Raw genomic sequence first — 22,224 nt, forward strand, 5'->3', positions numbered from 1 at the left:
TACACACACGTATCAGCTTGTATGGGAATATTACACTATGATAAGAGACGCCAGGATATCATATAGTCAGTTATTGCTGTGCCTGAAATGTTCCATAGTATAGCATTTAACATAGAGACGAGGACTAGTTACAGGTCAGATCTGTGGCGAGGTGTGCCTGCTTAGTAAGACACTGTTTTTGCAATAAAAAACACCTGTAACCAAAAAAAAACCCAAACAAAAACAAAACAGTGCCATACAAGTGCAGTAAGAGACTAAGCCCCTGCTAAAAAAGTTACATAGTGTACCTTTAAAAGACAAATAAGTCATAAAGACACATATTCACATATTCTGTAAGAGTTAATGAGTCATAATCTTTTTCTACAGGAGTAAAAATAACTCAACAGACACTTTTTTAACATAAACCTCACACGTTTGACTACTTTTTTTGCTCTAGTTTCGCAGTTTTAATATTTGCATTGCTTTTAAACAAGTACACAGACATTGCATTGTTATCAGAGGTGGGTTTATTTATATTTACTTCTGGTATTTATTTTGCGACAGCCTAAAAGCTGACACAGAAGAGGATCTCTGAACTCAGCTGCTCCAGTCTGTGACATGTGTTGAGTCTTTAGAGGAAAATACCTCCTTTGGGACAAATGACAGACAGACACACTTGTACTGTTGTAACTCTATACTACTGACACACACACACACACACACACACACACACACACACACAGAGCCACAGCTGAGGACAATGGAGTTAACGTGGGATGATATAAACTGATTCTGGAGGAGCGAGAAGCTGGAAGAAGTAAAGTTATAAGGGAGATTTTGAATTAAGTTTGGTGATACTGAGTCAAGTAATTCGTCTCGTCTTTTAAAACACTGGTGGTTCCCATTTCATAAACTGTATTAATCAACATAAAACTAATATGTTGTATCTTAAAAACACTCACTTAGCTCCACTTTTTCAAACATAGAAGAGAAACCCTTTAAATTCTGCTACGTCCAAGCTATAATAGTATAATTTAGATGTGAACTACAATGAAACAAAGCTTTATCATGGGTGAAATTAATATTTCATGGCACAAAAGACTAACTTTTCTCTCACCTTGCAGAAACCTTTGCACAATCATGTAGTGTAAACAGAAACGCACACTTCCTATTGAGTGCCCATTGACATTTAAAGGATGTTTTAGCTTTAAGAGTTTTGATTTGAATGACTATGCACATTTTAAGTTGTTCTTCATCACTTCCCTTAGTTATAAACGGGCCATAACATGCAAACAATAAAATGCCACGTTCACCGGTGTTATATTTTTAGCATGAGAACAATACAGGCAGACATGTTGTGTACATACCTTAGGCTGCGTGCTGACTTCTTCAAGCTTAGGTTCACTTTTGTCTTCATCGTCAGGCGTATCAGTCCTTTTTAACAGAGAAGGTGAGTGCTCCTCTATCTGCTCCTCGCTGCCCATCTCCCCATTCACCATCCCCTTACTCTCAGTCCTCACAGTCTCGCAATCAGCGTCTGTTCTACTGTCTGTGTTCACTTTATCCATATGAGCTACGACCCCATTGGCTGCCGGTTTCGGGGGTTCCTGTAGCTGCTGCTGCCCGTCTGATTGCTTGGTCTTGTCACAGTCTACGCTGGTTTGTTTTAGCTGTAGTCCCCGCAGAGCAGCGTTGCCGTTGGGCGACTTGAGGTGCTTAGTCTTGCTGTCGGCGATGCTGCGTAAAAAAAAAAAAAAAAAGAGGAAGTCCGTTAGAAAAATGAAAGCTTGTAAAATAGGAAGGAAGAAGTTAGCAGCAGTTGTTGTGCTCGTCTGGTCGGGTTTTAGAGGAGCTGTAAGCAGAGTATGCTGGCATGTGAGTGTAAGAGTTAAAAATAAAACCGTGATGATGGGAACCAATGAGGAGGTGGAAAGGTAGAAGAGAGGTCCCTGGAGATGAATCCTGTCCTAGTTTAACATGAAGACGTCTTAGAATATGTAGTGTGATGGCTTGAAATGACAGGAGGAAAAATTTGTCTGAGAGAATTTATGTAAAAGTAGGCTAGGCATCATTTAGTGACAACAAAACCGCACCAGCTGGATAGAAAAGCTAGAAATATTCCTCAAGAGAGTTATAATAAAAACATCCAACCACGTAGAAGGAAAAGCAATGTCTGCAAACAGAATTAACATGAAAAATATTACATTTACAGCCAACACTTTATAATAACTACACTTAATAAAGAACAAAGACTTATAATCCACACAGTAACTACTTAATTAATACCCTAACTCCTAACCGTAACCCCTTAATTAAGTACTTACGAAGTGTGATTCACTCTTAATGAGCCATATGATCATTATAAATTAAGTCTATCAAGTTTATTAAGGTCAATTAAAGCGTATTTATTATAAAATGCTACACATTTACAAGGTATAGTCTTTCACATCTCAAAAATGAAGCCTTTGTTTCAATAGAATTACTTTAGTCATTCGCGTTGCATTTAAACCTGTTCTTTGTGTTGTCCAGTAGGAACAGGAAGTGTGTATGAATACAGGAACAAGAAGCCGGTGAAACCCTCAAGATGAGTCAGTTCTGGACTCTGGTGGCATTATTTTTATCTTTGCCACAAAAACAAACAGCTGCAGTGTCCCTCGTACAAGTGCGCTGGTGTGGGAGACCTCTCTAATGTAAAAATAGTTGCTTGAGCACAATGACCGCGTCCCTTTAAGACAGCTCAGCGCCATGTGAGGCAGATTAGGCTAATGCTGTTTTCAGACACCGCAGAAGCTTTCTCTTCTGTAGCCTGCAGCCTAATCCTGACAGTGGAGCAGGTCTCGAGCACGACTGTGTACATGAGGAACAGTGGAGTGTTGCGAAAGTACAGGGTGAACATAAAGTCTCTTAACAATTTTACATTTTAACTATAAAAGCAATTGATAAGATGCATTAATTTGGGTTGTTCTTGTGTACTCAGTGGTTATAAAAGTTTTTAATCACATTGCATTTTTGTATTTCAAGCGTCCTGTTGATTAAAGAGACATCCTTTTGAACAAACGCCTAAGAAATGGATACTCCTCAAGAAAAGGCACAGTGTGTATCATGGTTTATTGAGACAAAAACGGACAAAGTATGAAAGCGATCCACCACTGATGCAACCGCTGATGAGGGGATCCTAGAGCGAACATAGAAAGAAACCGAGTAACGTCTTGATGCGCTTCATGCGACTTATAGCGCCCATATAGAGGTGTATTAAATGAGGCAAAAACAAACAAACAAACAAAACTGAAACCATATACCAAATCTGATTAAGATATCTCATCAATTGCCTTTATAATCTTTTTTTTTTATTGTATAGAGATTTTATGGACACCCTGTATAGTCTAATAAACACAATGACCAGCAGACAGCAACAAGTGTTACAGGAATAGTTGTGATCGTAACAGATTAAAGGTCTGAGACAAGGAACTAAAAGTGCAGAGCAGATACTTTTCTTACATCTAGACTGTACACTTGTCTATTTGTAGAAACACTATGACTATTGTCCCCAAAGACAAGTTTGCCAATGACAAAATACAGAACCTTTTTTCCTAAACGACATTGATATTGCCACATTTTACCAAAAAAAAACAACCCAATGTATTTCAACATCCCTGACCAATTAACTTCCTTCACTGTAATAATAAAGTCCATATCTGCTTCATTTTAATATTTTATGCAATGCAAGGAAGACAGTACATCTCAGAGTAGGTATTTTGGTAACACTTGGTAGCAGCCTATCTCTGTGTGCATTCCTTTAATTAGCTTAGTCACAACAACACACACAAAATATGCAAAATCAATCAAATCATTCTTAGAAAACTATTTAAAAAGGGGATGCATCATACAGACATTATAATAACACAGGATATGGCTCTACCTCTAGAATCTCACCTCACACGCTTCGTTCCATCTGACTACTACACACACACAGATGCAGTGTTCCTCTAGTCAGAATAAATCCCACTTTAAAGCTGGTGACGACAGCTTATTTGAATGTCTACGGCTGAATCAGCAGCAGCAACAGACCAGATAATCAATGGGACCACACAATCTATGAGAGAGGGACTGTACTTGATAAAGAAATGTTTTTTGCTGGTGGGACTTTATCAGCTTTAATGTTATGAAGGTGAAAATGAGCAACAACTCTGTTATTGTCTGTTAGGTCTATTAATGTCCAAGGAATAAAAAATGCAATATAAAATAAACTCAATGACCGTTACTCAATGATTGCACTAAACAGGGAGTACAAAAGTTTCCCTATTGACATTTGAACTTATTTTTTCTATACAAACAAGTGTGGATGCACCAATACGGAAAAATTAATTGGATCGGGTATCGGTTCCATGATATTGGTTAAGCCGATATTGTGGTTGGACCTTTAATTAAAATGTTTCGTAAGGTTTGAACTTTTAAGATTGCACTTCTTTCTGCTCCTTTTCATTCATTTATGTTTAACTTTATGCCACTGTTGATGACTTTTTATATGTTACTAATGAAATAAAAATAAATAAATACAACTTTTATTCCTATGAAGCCGCTCAGTAGTGACGTGAAGGATAAATAACAGTTGCATGACACAGATGGATCTCTCATGTACAAAGTTAACTGTATTTTAAAGACATAAAAGGCATTTTTAGTCTGTACATTGGTATCAGTTGATATCGAGCATTAGCAGACACCCAAATTTGAAGTATCAGAACTGAAAAAGCACTAATAAGAGGCATAATAGAAATTAACGAGAATAAAAGGATGCTCAAGTTCAAGGTACTTTTTGTTTTGATAACTGGCCTTGCATATTCCTGTGTACTACTCAATATAGATTTGGTTACAGTGATAATAATAATTGTAATATAAAAAATGCATAAAGATAGAATGTAATTTTCCACACAAAATAATAATATAGTTTTTTTTTAAATATTCCATGTTGTATTTTTGATTTATATCATGTCATTCTATTTAAGAAATTTATATTTTGTCCTATTAATGTGATTTTTTTCCCCAGAATCAATATCTCGTCCCATGAGTATCTTAAGTATTTCGATCAATAGTATTAAGTATCATATAATACCAGTTAGCATCCGGGTAATGATCCTCTTTACAACCCTTGAGTACACTTGTCATATAGTAAATCATTCTGAAATCAAAATTCTGACCAAAACATCCTGAATTCACACAAATATTTCCCATTATTTCCGAATGAAGTCCTGCTCACCTGCCATCCTCGAAGCGACTGATGAGGTCTGACACTTTGGAGTTCTTGTCTTTGAGGCGCTCCTTGGTCACGGCCCCTCTCCCTCCTCCTCTGTCCTCCATGTTGGATTTCTGGGTTTGAAAGGCCTTGGTTTTCTGGGTATGGCTGAGTGGACAGGGCGGGGCAGTCACCGGGCTCTGCAGGTGAGGAGGTTTTGGAGGCACTAAACAAAACAATAATAGAGTAATAAATAATTGTGCATTCAGAAACGGTGCCATTTTCTTCTTTTTGAGCAATTAAGTGTTGTTGTTTGTTGTTGTTGCAGAAGGGGGCAGTGTAGACCAGAGTAAACATGTAAAGACAGTACTAAAATGTACTATTTATTATCTTATATTGCATTTATTATATTATTTTTGATTGCTGATTTAACGTTTCTGCTGCAAAAGTGCAAATATCACTGCAAAATAAAGCCATCTATCAATGTGATTGGATCATTTACTAAAATAAAAAAGGCTTTTGGGGCTCAGACGGGACAAAAAAATACAATCCTGAGAATGGAGAACTAACAAAATTGATTTTTCCATTGGTACACAGGCCCATTGTGTTTGTGTGGTTAATAATTGCTAGGCTATATTGAGAGTAGTACAGGGGTCACGGTCAGTACAACTCGTTCATGTAACTAAGTTCCTTTTTTTTGGCCAGGGTTGCCATGGTTACTATATCTTGTTCAGAGGAGGACTGATCCTGACACAGAGTCATGCAGAGAGTCAATACTTTCTCCCTGAATCACAGTCTGCAGCAGCGACAGAGCCTTCAGTCTTTATAAAGAGACGTATTTGTTTACTTCATGTTTGCACCACACACTCAGCTCTACACTGCACATATATAATATACTGTACCTTTGGGCTTGGAGTCGAGACGAGGCCTGCTCCCTGATCCTTTTCCATTGGGGCCTGTCCTGTTCTTCCTGTTGCCCCCACCACTGACTCGACTTAAACACTCCTGAACACTGGGGGAGCTGTTGGTCTCGGGGGAATGGCTGCTGCCTAAAGCTGGGAACAGAAAAAGAATCAAATTTATCAGTCTGATAACTAAAATACTTGTTGTTGTTTATTTATTTGGATCCTCGTAAATTGTATTATTACACAATATAACATTTACGCAGCAGCTTTACGACTTAGTGACCAATGGAAGATGGAACATGACCATTTTGAGCAATTAACTACAGCATAAATAGTAACTGCTAATGCAAAAAAGCCACATCCCATTTTCAATTTAGTTTCTTAATCTCAAGTACACAGACCACCAATATATATCCAACACGTATCCATATATTTATTGCTGCAGTTGTATACAAATAATAATATTTAACCACATTGATTAGACATACTGCAGTCCTCGAGATAGCGGTGGGTGTCAGACAGTTCAGACGATTATCCAACTAATGATCCAAACGATGCATGTATCCAGACGCTTTATATCCCACTCGGAGACAGATGGTACAGCGCCGTGCAGCAGACTACAGCAGGCAAGATTAATGCTTATGCTCCAGTGGTAGTGTTTACAGTAGCCCACATACACTGCTCTTTGACCCTACATACTAACAGCAGCAGCCTATAAGGAAAATACCCAAATAAGGATGATTCCCGCTGCAACCCGTGAACAGCCTCTTTACTTTCAATGCTTTTAGACTCTTACTTTCCATGTATGGCAGTCACTTTAGTAGCAGTGGGCTTAAACATGAGGAACTATGTGTAAAACTGCCTTCTGCCCCCACTGCTCACATAAACAGGGCTGGTATTGCTAATTGAGCGTAGCAGCCAGGAACAAACTTGCCCTTTCACTACAGTATAAAGGAGAGTGTTAAAATAAACATAGGCATGGTCATAGACAGTCTACAACACATGCAAAAAGACAGCGGTATTATTAAATCAATATTACACTTCACTTTTAGATGAACAAACCTAATCGATCATTACCCAACCAGACTTAAACCCATTTCTTACCTCAACCACGCAACCTTTTAAGATCAGTAACTTCCTCATCGTAGTCGCTCAAAAAAAGAAACTGTATTTTCAACCCATTCAAAAAAAAAAAAAAGACCTCACCCACATATACATAGTACAATAACTTCCCAAATTTACTTACTACATCATCGCCATACCAACACATAAGAATTATAGACATCCTACCCTCAAGTTAAAACATATAGCGTGCCCTGTGCCCATCCATTATGTTTAAATCGGTTTCTGACTGGGATCCAAATTGCTTGTTTGGGGTACAACGCTTTCCCCCCAAACTGATCTTTATCTTACCCAACGCTGGACGAGAAACAGAAAAATACCACAGAATCGTAAGATCACGGCTCTATTTTTACTGCAGTGGCCGTAATTAAAGACAACATTGTGTGACTGTCTGACTGGTAGGGCTCCCACGCTGCATTTGGGTGCGTACACTAGCTAAACATGGAATCCCAAATTACCAATCAATTAAATGTGTAGCCTCAGGAATTTTCCTAGATTATGTGCTTGGGTACGCTTTGGGCCACATTAAGGACCACATTAAGAGATGGTGTGTTATATGTGCAGTATGGTAAAGGCAGTGTATGGCCCAGAGTGTTGCCTGAAGCGCTATATTATAAATGCAGGGGTCTACTACTACTACTACTACTACTACTACTACTACACACAGCCTGTCTAACTGTCAAACTCATGTGTATATAAGAGTCAATGCTTAGGTGAAATCATGGATACTATTAATACTGCACATGCATAAAGCTAAAGTGAGGGTATTTATCATATTTAGCTTCATAAATATGACATATACGTATCTCCAGATGTGAGGTGATGGTGAAAACTCCTGCACCTGTAGCTAAACGTTAATCAGCACTAGTGAATTGTGGAGGTTCTGAGCTTTCACATGAGGTACTGTAGTTCATAAGGTAATTGTAGTTAAGTAGAACATAGGCTACAAACTTATATTGTTGAGGTAAGTAAGAAGAAGCACTGCAATCTTACTGATACATCAAGTCTTGTAAGATATATGTAAGCAGTCCATACGCAATAGGACTTGTAATTGACTTTAACAATTTCAGTCATCTTTGTTTTCAATATTATACTTTCTTATACTTTTTTTGTTCCTTGAAATATGTGATAAGACTCGTTTCACACTGGATTCAAAACCAGTTCAGATCTGTTGTGTATCAGATGTCGGAATAAAATCCTTATGACACAGCTGCTACAGAAACTTGACCTCCACTTCCTCTTTAAGGAACTGTTTCTCACATGTGCTCATTAAAACGCTTTGAAAAAGTGACAGAGTGCACCGTCGTATTGACTCAATTAGGAGCCAGCCGCCACAACTTTCTGCACCAGCGCTTTTGTCTGCCTCCTCCATGGCAGCGCTCACATCTGAGGCTTGTTTAAACTGAAAACACAACTAGAGCAATGTCTAGAAATGATCATGCAAGATGTGAACTGAAAGTATGATACGTCAATGAATAAGGAAGTTTATAGTCAAAATGAGCCATCCTGCAAATGACATCAAATGATAATGTGTTACCATAGCAACTTGTCCACCTGCATCGACTTAAGTCAATTTGGAGATTCGGGGAAGATGTCAGTGAGTAAACAAGCTCTTTTCCTTAGCGTTCGGAACTAAATTCAATTTTGAATTTTGAAGTAATTTAAAGTGCTTTACAGAATAAGAAAGATATTAAAATCACAATACAACAAATCAAAACATAAATAATCACAAATAATCCTCATAAAACTAACAAGAGAACAGTGCAGAGTAAAAACCTTTCAGTCATATGCACAGCTTAATAGAACCGTTTTGAGCCTGGATTTAAATGGACAAAGTAGAGGTCTGTCTCACATCTTCAGGAAGATTGTTTCAGGTTTTAGCTGCATAAAACTGAAATGCTGATTCTCCATGTTTAGTCCTGACTCTGGGCACCAGCAGGAGGCCGGTCCCTGAAGTCCTCAGAGTGCGAGATGGTTCATATGGCACTAACATGTCGGAGATGAACTTTGGTGCTGGTCCATGGAGAGACTTGTTCACAGGCAGAGCTGTTTTAAAGTCTATTCTCTGAGTCACAGGAGCCAGAGACCTGAGCACAGAACTCATGTGCTCGTACTGTCCGGTTCTAGTCAGGACCCGAGCAGCAGCGTAGTGGATGTACTGTAATATTAAGAGGAAATTCCTTGATGCACGATGTAACAAACATATTTGAGCCTGATAGACTCATTGGGTGTTTTTGCAGGAAGCTTGTCAAGGCCATTGTTTTCTACTATTGTCAGCATGTCTGTCTGGGTCAAAACAACAGCTGGATGGTTGCCATGGAAATTTTTTTTTTTTTTTAAAGACACATTATTGATTTGATTGAAAAAGTTTTAAAAGTGCAATTTGTGCAGCTTATGACAGGTATAACATTGCATGAACATTCAAATACTTTTTTTTTTCAACATTTAAGTACACATAGCTGGTCTGGCATATGCTCTTGTTATGACTCTACCTCATAAAATCATGTGGGACACTGAGTCTCGTATACAACAACTATTTTACAACCACAGACCATTTGTAATATTTAATCCGTCCCGTTTAAACAGTAGTATGAGCAATAAATAAATAGCAGAATCAAACACTTTCGTAGTTAGTTTGTATCTGTGTATCTGTCCTCACCAGTACAAAGGAAAAGCCATGTAATTATTGTGACATCTTTTGCAAAAGTTGATTTCAGTGCCAATGGATGCAAGCACAACCAAACTCTAACTCCACTGAAAAATAACTGGCATTTCCCCCTTTAGAACAGGTCCATCGCACACCTGCAGAAGCACAGGTCTGACAAGCCGCTAATCCCCTTCTGCCGGGCCAGTCCGACACAACTAGAGCAGCTTTAATTCTCCCGAGAGAGTCACGACCACATGTATTCTACACTACCCCCGCTTCACCCCGCCACCTGCCTCGGGGGTTGTGTTACCTGACCCTAAGCCCCGCCCACACCTGCTCCCAACACGTCTGACGAATATGTGTGCTCTACATGATTTTGCAAGATCTGCGGGTGACAAAACACTTCAAGACACACCTGTAGGCAAGAAATGTGTGTCCCCACCCTGGTGTGTCTTTGTTTTCTTCATGCAGTGTGACAGCTTTTGGCGTGTTTAAAGGAGCTTTCTTAGTTTAAACAGCAATAATTTACTTTCAGACCAGTCCTGTGTTTAGGCGAAGGTGTACCACTGTCATGCCTCGCAAAAGAGAAGTTGTAACGCAGCCAAGATCTTGAATTTTAGTTCAGATGGTAACGCAGTGTGTCACCTCAGTTGTATCACCTCAGTTGTATCACACACAGCTGACTATGCAACCGAGATATCACTCTAGTTAAATACATTTTTTTTAGAATCAAAGCTGACAAATCTTATCTTATATATAATACATGAATACATCCTTGCTGACACCTAGAGGTTGGAGCTTTTTTTTTTTACTCCAACTATGCAAAAGTATTACCTATTTCCTCTGTTTCTAATGAAAGCAGCCTTTTAAAACTCAAATACACAACACAATTTACAGAAAACAAAACCATTATCGTCCAAACAATCAAGCGTAAATACCAAGCATGACCAAAACCATATTAACAAAGTATTACAAAACACAACTTCAACTTAACTATTTGTCTGTCTTTATAAAGTCACCTACTCACCATGTGCTTACAGTGTGTAGTAAACTAGTAAAGCATCTTCAGACAGGGGGCACGTTTGGCTGTGAGTCCAACAGAGCGTTTGAACCGAGGTGCGATCATCCCAGACAAGTAACAGCATGTAGTGACTCAGCTGAGCCACAGTAGAGAGGGACAGGCTCAGACATAGGCCACGCCCCCCTCTCACTCCCTCTCACACACATACACAAGTGCCTGCCATACAGCGCCTCTGATCCATGTAACCACAACCACAAGTGTATCCATAAAAACGCCAAATCCAACATATGCAATTTTGAGCTGACAACCCACATCACTATGCTTGAGTGTTATTTTTGTTCTCTTTCTATATATAAAAATAAACAAAAGCATTTAAATATTTCTTTTTTATGTCACAATTTTGCTTCGTAATACATTTTTTTTTCAGAACAAATTAAAATGACAATGACAATAGACATGTGTAAGTTGTCACATTCTCAGGTTAATAACTGACAGCGCTGTTAGGTTTGAGAAGATGAAGCAAGAGCTATAAACCTTCTCCTTTTTTAACCATATCTTGTGCAAGAAACCTTATCTTTATTGCAAATATATAAAAAAAAATACCCTTCAACAGAACATGCATTTAAATTGGTAACACATTATAAAATCTAAATGACAAAAAGACACTTTATTTATAACTATTGTCTAACCAGAAGCTTTTATTCCCCATATTCAACCTTTATTTGGTTGAAAATGTATTCAAAATAACTGTTTGGCTGCTCCACTAAGCAATCACTGACTGAATTACAATAATAACTAGCTGTAGTCCTGTGTGAGAAAACATTTCGAAAGCTTTGCCAGTGCTACTCCCCCATTTCAGTTCATTAATCAATGCACAGGGCGTGTCTTTAGTCAACTACACTCCTACGAATCTAAAGTCTAACTTCGAAAATCAACAAACTGTACCTTTTGCAGAAGCTTGCACAAGGAACTGAGGCTTGTCCATGTTCAGCAGCCTGGTGTGTGAGTTCCTCGATTTGCACTGAATTATGAATTATACATCGATGATCACATGGCTTGACAGGAAACCAGATTTATATTTAGGTGTTTATAATTATGACTCTCGACTGAGTTTCTACTTTAAATGCATGAGAAAGTTGTGAGCAGTGTTACGCCACATGTTTTGCAGAAAGTGAGACGACTGCCAAATACCTCAAGGTAACGCTACGTAGGAATGATAGGTACTTTAAACAAACCAGTCAGACCAGTCGAATTCCAGTCACTAAATACCTGCAGACTTAGGAGTTTACCTCAGTTTTAATTACTGTAATACGGCTTGTTTGGGTTTTGCCAAGTGGTGGTTAAAGTTTCAGAGACAGGAAGTGAATCGTGGAATTATGATGAAAACCAAATGCAAAGAAATAGTTGTCTAGATTAACACCTGGCTCTTAGTTTAGAATTGTGTTTTAATTAAATTCTGCGGTAGATGCCAAGTTTATTTAGTTAACTGATAATTGTAACTACTCTGGTTACACTATAATCGCAAGGAGATAATCTTTTAATACAAAGTTCGGAAGCATAAATATTCTAGTTATCTTTTTTTTTTTTCTATTTAACAAAAAAACATAAACCTAAATGTTAAGTAGTTTGGACAACAGCTTTTCTGTCTGAAGACGTTGTCATGTCAATCCTGTCTTGTGTCAAAAGGTTTGTGAGAACTGGGAAGAAGTTAGATAGAATGAAAATACCTACTTCCCGAATTTCACGGTTTGAAAATCTCACGTGTCAGCTTTAACTTTACTAATCAGAAACTTTGAAATTTAAAAAAAGCTGCTCACATATTAGAGGAAATGTGATTTATTGGACAGTGAATGGAACACAATGTTGCTGATCATGGTGTTAATCACTGTGAATAATTATAATATCGTTTCTTCCTTAGACTATATCATAAAAGTGGCGTCAACCATAGTGTTCAGCTCCAGTCAAATGAAGGTCATCGGGGCTAGCAGTTATAATTTGGAGTCGAGTGCATATTTGGAAATCTGACCGCGAGTATCATAGCAACCAAAGAGCCAATCCAAAGTGGGGCTGTTGAAGATAACGCCCCTTCTTCCTGCCTGCACCACTGGTTTAGCAGGGGGCGCTTAGCAATGCTGTCACTCAAACCTGTTGCTAAAGCTAGCGGGAGCAACGTCATTGGTCTGTTATTAATGTTCATTTCTTGATTCACGGACAAAATAGCAAAAGATTAATATGAATATTTTAAGAGCAAAATGATGAGCCTGACAGCAGCGGTTATGGAGAGAGGAGCGACCATTTTTTAGAAAGTGAATTGGACCCAGAGTCGATGGAGCTGGAAACGCGCCCATGTTCACTTCCTATTTGGAACGTAGCGGCTAGCAGGTTAGCTATGTCCATTTATTTATACAGTCTACGGTTTCTTCTCACATAAACTGTAACACTAAAATGTGCTTTTGTGACATCCACATTTTGTACTAGTGTCATCAAAGCGGACTATGTAGAAACTGATAACACAAAGTGAATTGTTTTATCCAATACACGCGGCACGTTCAACATCAGATAAGCAATTTACATAAGATTCCAATTTCCAACAAAGCCCCATGTCAAATGTTCCCCAGACGCTGCATATCCAAGACGATAACATTCTGCCTGAAGTCTCACATCAACAGCACATCTGTACGTCGTAATACATTAACGCTAGCATAGCATTAGCACTTTCTCTTAAACAAAACAGACTTTTTCCAGATTAACGCCCTGTTTATCCTCTAATCCCAACTCAGCTATGGATTAAGGCTCTATTTTACTGCTAACTAGGCCTGTCACGAGAAATACTATATCGACTTATCGGTCAAAACATAATATCAATGTTAATATTTATCGTTGGGTACTTTTTCTTTGCACTAGTGGGAAATATTTGCTTAATTTTCTGTTAGTTTCTGAGATCTGAGCTGTAGAATGTCGAATTATGCACCTTTATGATTTATAGACACAAACTAACAACCTAAGTTACATTTTGTTATTTATTTATAGTAGTTCATTGTTTTTGTTTTTTTTACATAGAACACTTTTTGGGGGATAATTTGCATTTGTATTTCAAAATTTGTTATCGTAAAAGGCCTATTGCTAACTACAAGAAACACGCATGTGCTGTATGTGATCACAATGTACAGATTAATTAAAAAATAATATTGCAGGTGTTGTTTTGGAGATTAATAGTGAGTATATGGTCTAAAACTGACCATAAAACAGCAAAAAAATTGTCAAAAAAAGAACAAAACATCTAGTGTATGTTTAAAGTGATATTTCTGCACTTTTGTGGTTAATTTTAAGTTCATTCATGTTTTGTGCAATACTTAAACCTCAACCAAGACATTCATTTAGCATTTTAGCATTTAGCATTTTTCAATTAGCAGGACAAAAGGTGCAGAGGTGAAGCTGCAGACACAAATGTAGATTAATTTTAAGAACAAATGAGAGTGTCGACATAAAGTGAAGAAGAAAATGAGAAAAAGTCAGGAATAGAAGCAGAGAGTGAGATCCAGTGGAGGCCGGTCGTTCATCACCGTGACACACACAAAGGTGGGATAAAAATAGAGCCGCTTCTTCAGAGTCGGCAAATTGTAAGGTGCACACTTCGAACTGTCCCGTACAACCTTGTCTGTTGTCTTTTCTTTACACAAATTTGTAATCACGCTTATTAATGAGATGTTGAGACATATATTCAGGTAAGTTAAGAGTAGTGGAAGACTCTTTTAAATCATATTATTGACAATTTAACATAACATGATTAGTTTTATTAAAGGTCCCATGTTATACTATTGTCTGATCTATGTTATAAGGTCGTTTCTTCATCAAAAACATACCTGGAGTTGTGTTTTGTTTCGTTCACACACGTTAAACACACAAACTCTGTGTATGTTAAGCTGAGTTCTTCTCTCAAATTAAAAACAGTCACCTATTGATGTCATGTGGTAATACAGGAAGTGCTCCAGTGTGATTTAAAACTCTAAACACCTTCATTAGAATCTGTAGGAGCCATACGGGTGATTTGGTTGCTATGGCAATGCCTGAGGGGCGGGGTTCACGTGGACAAAGGTGACGTACCAGTAGATTCAAAGGCACCGCGTTTCCTGCAGTCTGGACGTGGGGAGGGGAAACGGCGCGCAGCTGTTTTTTTCGTTGACCACTTTGTTTTGCTTGTTACCATACTATTTTTGTGTAGATCTACATTTTACCATCTGTGTGTGTGTGTGTGTGTGTGTGTGTAAACTGCTTACGTCGCTGTTCATTAAAACACCAAAAATGCATTCTGCGACTAACAAACGGCAGCGCGACAAACAAAGGTGTTGGACCCGATCTCCTTTCTAAACGACAGGGTTATTGTTAGGGTTAGAATCATTTGCATAATTTCAGCCCTGGTGTTGTTTATCTCTACCGAACTAAAGGTAAAAGCAGCTGTTAACTTCAAAACAACCACTTCAATGCGCAAGGAGTATACAGACGAATAGTAAAGGACTACTCAAACATGTCAGAATGAAACAAAACACAACTCCAGGTACGTTTTTGAGGATGTAACAACAATCTAGCCAGACAAATTTGCATAATACAGGATGTTTAAGCCATAACCAATAGTTTTTTGGTTTAACACTGGCAATAAAAGTAATTACAGAGTAGGTCTATCTACTTTTAACAAAACAGAAGTGAGATTATATCAAATAATTCTACCATATGAACCTGTCAACTGGACAAATCGTTGTAGGAGTGAAGATGTTTCGCTGCTCATCCAAGCCACTTCTTCAGTTCTGTTTAGTTTCTCCATTATAACCCTCACTGCACTCTTCACTACACTGAACTAAACAGCTACTCCATAACAGGATGTACCAACACTGGTGTGAGAGCTCCTCTGGACCCCAGTCTGCTGTACATCTCCATCTCAAAGCCACTAACCGCTGCTTTGAAGATAGTGAGGTTCAGATCTTAGCCAGAGAAAAGAAATGGTTTGAGAGAGGAGTTAAAGAAGCTATTTTTGTTAGGAAAGAGAAGCGTTCCTTAAACAGGAATGGGGGCTTGAGACATAATCTCTCCCTCATCTACAACTCCATCCTCAGACCTAGAACGATGAGAACAATAGCAGGGTCATTAAGGGCTGAAGAGGGTAGTCTCAGCTGAAACTGGAAACAAAACCTGTTTACAATTTTAGTGTAGTTAGCCCCTCCCCTCAGATAGATTTAAGGCAGTGGCCACCAGCAATCTGACCAGAACTGAAGAAGCGGCAAAATGTCTTCACTCCTACATTGACTTGTCCAGTTGACAGATTTAACTTCGTCGTTTGCTATGGATCAGACCTGGACGACTGAGGGTCTACACAGACACCAAATAAACCATTAATTTAGATTTCATGACATTTCTAAATACACCTGTGAAATGCTAGAATAGAATAAACTTATATCCAAGCAGTGGAGCAGACTGACTCACCCAAATTACATAAGAAAACTACAATAACTTCAGTTCTACATGAGCCAGTCCCTTTTATATCCAGCTATAAGGTGGTCTGGTACCAGTGTGTGGAACAGTTGCTGCCTCACCTCTGGAGTGTTCAATTTTCACAGCCACACAAGCCTCTTCAGCGCTGTTATTCTGGAAACAGCTCGGGTCACCCCTTTTATCTGCAAATAGAACACAAACACGTTTCATTGGTAAACCAGTAAGCAGACCAATAAAAGTACGAACATTTTTAACTCCAGTCACTGTTTCGTGCCAAAGAAATTACAGTTAAAGCATAAAAATATAAAAAAAATCCACAGCTTTGTGTGGAAACGTTCACGTGGAGTCGTTCCTTTTGCAGTTGCAGTCGGCCCGGAGTAGAGCCGTGTTTGCTCTGAGAATGAAAAGGACTAAAGTGCCCCTTAGAGATAGAGACTGTTTAATTAGTACGTCTGATTTGTTGGGTATCGTCTGCAGGGAGAGCTCACCGACTCCCAACAAACAGGTTTAAAATGCACATAAAAGATTAAAGGCTGGGGAAAAACTATACAGGGATTATATCAGAGGAGACGGAGTGATGAAATGATACAATTGGATTAAGTTTCAGGAGGTCATGATGTATTTCTAAAAGCGAAATGACTTTTTTTTTAGGGGAAAACGCATTCTTAGCTTTACACACACAATGAATATGACCAACCAGAGCTAAGCAGTTTTACAGTGGGCTATGGGAGGTACAGTGTAAATGACTGTGGTGTATAAGATGCATGCAGCCACAGCGTCCTGGCACGGGGATTAGAGAGCCTTCTCCTCCCACCATCTGGAGCCCTCCTGTTCTCCCACACACTTAAACATAGGACCACTGCGCTGTTTGAGATCACCGCTGAGGGTCTGACACGGGTAAGCTGCTTATGGCACTCACTTTGCACTTCGAGGCACCCCGCTGAGTCAGATGTGGACCTTTTATCGCGTGACCAAATATTTGGAGTGATTGGGGAGTAATAACAGTTCGGTACAGCCCTAAACTTCCCGCATCTTTCATTTTTCTGTTTTTGATCTCACCTTTTTTGTTTTACTGGAACAATGAACAATGACAACAACAGTTATTTTAGGTATAAAACACAAAAGCTTCATGTTCTTCAATCAAAATGAAAAAGAAACGTTGACCCCATTCATTATTTTCTGTTGTTCCAAAGCAATATATTTACATAAATTTGCATCTGTTCAATGGTTCAAAATTTGCCAAAAAGATTATTTTCTGTCACCATTTTGCCATTAACATCAGACATGTCCAAAAACACTCTAACCTTTGCTATTTTGTTTTAATAGCCTCTCTCAAATGACTAAAATTGGCGGCAGTTTAATTCCAGTACAAATAAATGCACAAATTGAACCAATTTATCACAGCTCGGGCCATTTGAGTTCTACAAACATGGTGTCTATCTCCTGCCACGATCTGCAGGCTGTTGACAGAAGCTTTGTCTGTTTACAGTCACTGCCAAACACACAGGCGCTGCAGACATGAAATATTACCTTTTCCTGACATACGGCATTTACACAGGTCGGCCATGACAACAGCACTGTTACCGTAACTCTCCAACTCACTCGAACGTCCTTGTCTGATCACGATATAAAACAACAGGCTGCTTTTACAGGACAACAGACAGAGGTAAAATGACTAATTCTCTAACCCTGTCACAGTAATTACCATACTGACTTATTGTTCAAAATATGAAAGCAAAATATTTTAGGGCTAAGTGTTTTTCATGTGTACATTTTCTTGAAAAAATGGGGATATTCGGGAGATTTTTTGTTGTGAAGCAGTGACATTTGAGCAGTAAAGGGTTAATTAACTGACTTCTGTGGCTTATTATTGGTCCAATCTGTTATTTATTGGTTGCAGCTCATGGCTTTTAATGATACTGGATAATGAAAAAGGATTATCATGCATTATTGTTATTACATCAGTGAAATAAAGTACTTTCAATATGATCATTTATCGCAGCAATATGTCGTACTTCAAAATGTATTATCGTGACTAGGGATGGGATAAGACACAATAATATCATTTATAATTATAAAAAGGGTAAACATTAATCATTTGCAGGGCAGTTTACATAATCGTGATAATCCCCAACAGAGATAATCGTCAATATATCACCAAAATGTGCAGAAAAAAACTACTTCTCCACGATGATCTCCTCTAGTCCATTTTTGTTTTCACGTCCACAGTTGTCTAAATATGGCAATTATTCACAATATTAAAATCATAACGTTTTTAAACTGTCAACGTCATCATGAATCAACATTATTTTAACTTTATTAATCTATTAACTCATTTCTTCAGTAACAAAAAATAATTGGAAATGAATGAAATGATATCTCTTGATCTATTGTAGCATTTTCTTAATATTTTTTCAATGCAGGATGAAAAGGCAGTTTGTATAAGAAAAAAAAAATCTTAAAAACAGTTATTATAACGTGGTACTATGTAAAGAACTGATGCTGCTTTTATTTGAATTCTTGTGTGTTATTATTAGAATGGGTTAGGCATTAGAGGTATTTTTTTCTTTACTTCAGCCTAAATCCTTTCGGTCATGATAGAAATGTTATGTACAACCTTATACAAGTTGAATAATGTTTGATTTGAATGTAATGACTGAATAAATAAATACAAAGTCTACATTTTCTCCACCTCTCTTATAAGAAAACTTACTCTAATTCTGAATGACATGATAATAATAGCACAAAGAACAACAAATACTACGCACACGGAGAGACATGAACTAAATGTAGACCTACCAGTTCAACACTAGATTTGAACATTTTTTTGTCAAACGCACCACTTCACAAGAAAACACTATGTACCATTATATTAAATCAGTCTTTCAAGAAATGTGACTTCATTTTGTTACTTCAAGTTGCATAATATTCAGTATTTTGGCATAACATTAACTACCAAACACCTAGCAGTTTCTGAAACATGTTCTTCAATCTAAAACCATACTTCCTGTTATCTACTTATATTTAAACGTATTATTTGTTACGACTAAAAACAGCATTCCTTTCTTGTTCTTGTGTTCATTACCTGCGAGCACCGGCCTCCAAATCGCCTGGGCTCGCCATCTCCTCTCCATCACGCCGTATCTGTCCATATCTCATGTGATTGATCGTCATAGAAATCCAAAAGTGAGAGATAGACTTTTCTTCGTCTGATTGTCAAGCCCATATATGATCCTCTATGTTTATGTGTCTTGTGCTCAGGTACCTGACTCAACACTGTACAAACCGGTTCCCTAGAAACCCAGAGTCGCCAGGTAACAGGAGGCATACACAGCGACTGGAAGTGAAGCAGAGGGAGGAGACTGCCCTTCAAGAGTCACGGTCAGTTTAAATATTTACACTAATAATATTTGGTAGGTTGGTCTGTATCAAGGACGGTGGCATAAGGGCGGGACGATAGGAAGTAAGGTGCGAGTGGCAGGACAGTGTAAGTCACAGGCTACAGGGAGGGAGGAGGTAGTTTTTTAATTACCATAGAACTAAAATCCTACATAGATGTTACCCTGTCAATGCTGTTATTTCAAAATTTCGCTTAAATATAGATCAGTGAAGTGAAGAAACGGTCACCCATGTGTTTTTTCGGATCGCTCTTACACCCAAATCAAAGAAAGCTTGATATAAACCTACAACTTAATGCAAAATTAATGCATAATTTTTGGTGTTTTCGAAAAAGATTTGGGAAAAAAAAGATATACGTATTGAATCTAATCCTAATCCTCTCAAAATAGCATATTCATTGTTGTAAATTTCCTATCCAGAAACCCAAACTTGCTGTATTTAAATCCATTTTATCCTCTTATGTAATTTCTTTAAACTATTGTTCAAACCCAAAAGGCCTGAAAACAAAAGCACTTTGCACAGAATTTGGAATTTAAAATGTACTACTGTATTTTTTTATTTTTTTTTACATTTGTTTAATATTTTTGCACATGTCATATGAATCCAATGTTATGTAATGCTTCAGCCTCTTGTATATTTGTTGTAAAAGGTCCACTGTGCAACTTTTATTTGAGAGTCTGCCATCTGTTTCACTCCACGTAGATGTTATCACTTTACCAGTGTGAGTATATGACAGCGTTTAATGCCATACTGTGGTATATTCCCAGCATAGGAACACAATTTCCAGAAGCAGATGGCGGACTCCCTTCAGGAAAGTTAACAAGTGCAGGTTTGAAACACAATTTAAACTTCTACGACAAAGTAAGTGCATGTAGACGCTACATAAAGACATGGACAGTGCGCACATTTCACATTCAGCTGTGACCGTCTTGACTCTGAGCCAGAGGAGAAATTCCCGGTTTTATTACTTCTCAATGAAAGGTGGCCCAGATGTAATTAAATGCTCAGTTTTTGTCCCTTAATGAGTTTTTGAACTTGTACACACTTCATAATAAGCCTAAAAATGGAAGCACGATATGTTGCTATAGGGAAATATTGTGATAAAACTACTTTATGCCACAGTCGCAAAGCAGGATAATCCCCGTGAACCTATTTTTAAATGCACAGTATCATTAAAAGACCTGAGCTGCAACAAATGAACAACAAAGTGAACCAATAATTAGCTGCAGAAGTTATTTATTCAACCCGATACAGCTCAAATCTCATCGTTTTACATGAAAAACGGCTAAAATCTCCCTACTTCTGCAAAAAAATTGTACACTCGATAGTTATTGAGCCCCACAAATATTGCTCCAGCTACTACCAAACCTACTTCATAGTGAATGTTAAAATAGTTTACTTTAATTTAACATGCTACCTCTTTATTCAGTGCAGAAGTGCAGAAATTACAACCTTCTATGGAAAATTACACAGCATTTTTATATACTGCAAGCCCCAAAACAGCAATTGCTATCCTGTATTATTAATTTCTCAGTATATCCCGCACTTCTAATGGCTTTTATAAATCCTAATAATCAACTTGCCAAACATATTTATCCGCTTTACCATAGACGTATGCCCTGACGTCCAGCTCTTCCTTTTATCTGATCCCAGCCCACGCCAACCCACTGATCTCGAATTGACTTAACCCAGATACAAAAATATAATCACAGTAAGGGATCAGCATTAATGACTGAATAATGAGGAGAAATGGCTAGACGTAAAGATACCGAAGCTCCACAAGGGATAGCGAACGCAACATCCCCCCTGCGTTTATTTGCATATCACAGGCCTAGATTGAGATAACTACCATTCAATTGAACCTCATACATAATGCAAAGGGGAGCGTGTATTAATATGCGAAGTCACACCCCTCTAATCATATGAGACGTGGGGCTGATAACACGGGTGAGGTTTTCATGGTTGACGTAGCAGAGATGGGCCGTTCCCTCAGACCAGATGCGGTGATACTAGTTCACTGCTGTCTTTCCATTAGGACCAATTACCAAAAGAGTTATGGTTTTCTGTCGCTGACAGAATAGAGGGGGATTAAAAGGCGTTTATGTGGTCAGGGCAACCAGATGAGACCCTGCTTTTCTGTTTATGGGGGAAACAAGAACATATGGGCGACCCTGGCGTTAGCAATAGAAAAGTACTGTGGCAAAATGAGGGAAATTGTCCAATGTAAGTGAAAAATCAAATGACTAAAGAGGAAAGGAGACAGAAGGGATGGATGAAATGGTGCAAAGGCTGTAATTTAGGCAACTCATCAAAACTGAGACTCAACTGGGACTAAAACCACAACTAAACCTGGACTATTTGCACATTTACTGCATTAAAATTGGGACTAAACCAGGATTAAACCAGGACTAAACCAGGACTAAACTGAAAACTATCC

The 22,224-nt window shown here is 38.2% G+C and overlaps 1 protein-coding gene across 3 annotated transcripts in view; it reads right to left on the reverse strand.

Annotated features, from left to right (window-relative positions):
* fgd4a (FYVE, RhoGEF and PH domain containing 4a) overlaps nucleotides 1–22,224 on the reverse strand; it is a 54,095-nt gene that overhangs the window by 9,457 nt on the left and 22,414 nt on the right. For all 3 annotated transcript variants that reach the window (XM_055222239.1, XM_055222240.1, XM_055222238.1), the window contains exons 2-5: nucleotides 16,490–16,570; nucleotides 6,112–6,264; nucleotides 5,234–5,435; nucleotides 1,347–1,716 (exon numbers count right to left, since the gene is read on the reverse strand). In XM_055222239.1, the coding sequence (XP_055078214.1) occupies nucleotides 1,347–1,716; nucleotides 5,234–5,435; nucleotides 6,112–6,264; nucleotides 16,490–16,570 (806 nt within the window). The remainder of the gene's footprint in view (nucleotides 1–1,346; nucleotides 1,717–5,233; nucleotides 5,436–6,111; nucleotides 6,265–16,489; nucleotides 16,571–22,224) is intronic.

The sequence above is a fragment of the Periophthalmus magnuspinnatus genome, chromosome 6, assembly GCF_009829125.3.
Source record: "Periophthalmus magnuspinnatus isolate fPerMag1 chromosome 6, fPerMag1.2.pri, whole genome shotgun sequence".
Taxonomy (NCBI): domain Eukaryota; kingdom Metazoa; phylum Chordata; class Actinopteri; order Gobiiformes; family Gobiidae; genus Periophthalmus; species Periophthalmus magnuspinnatus.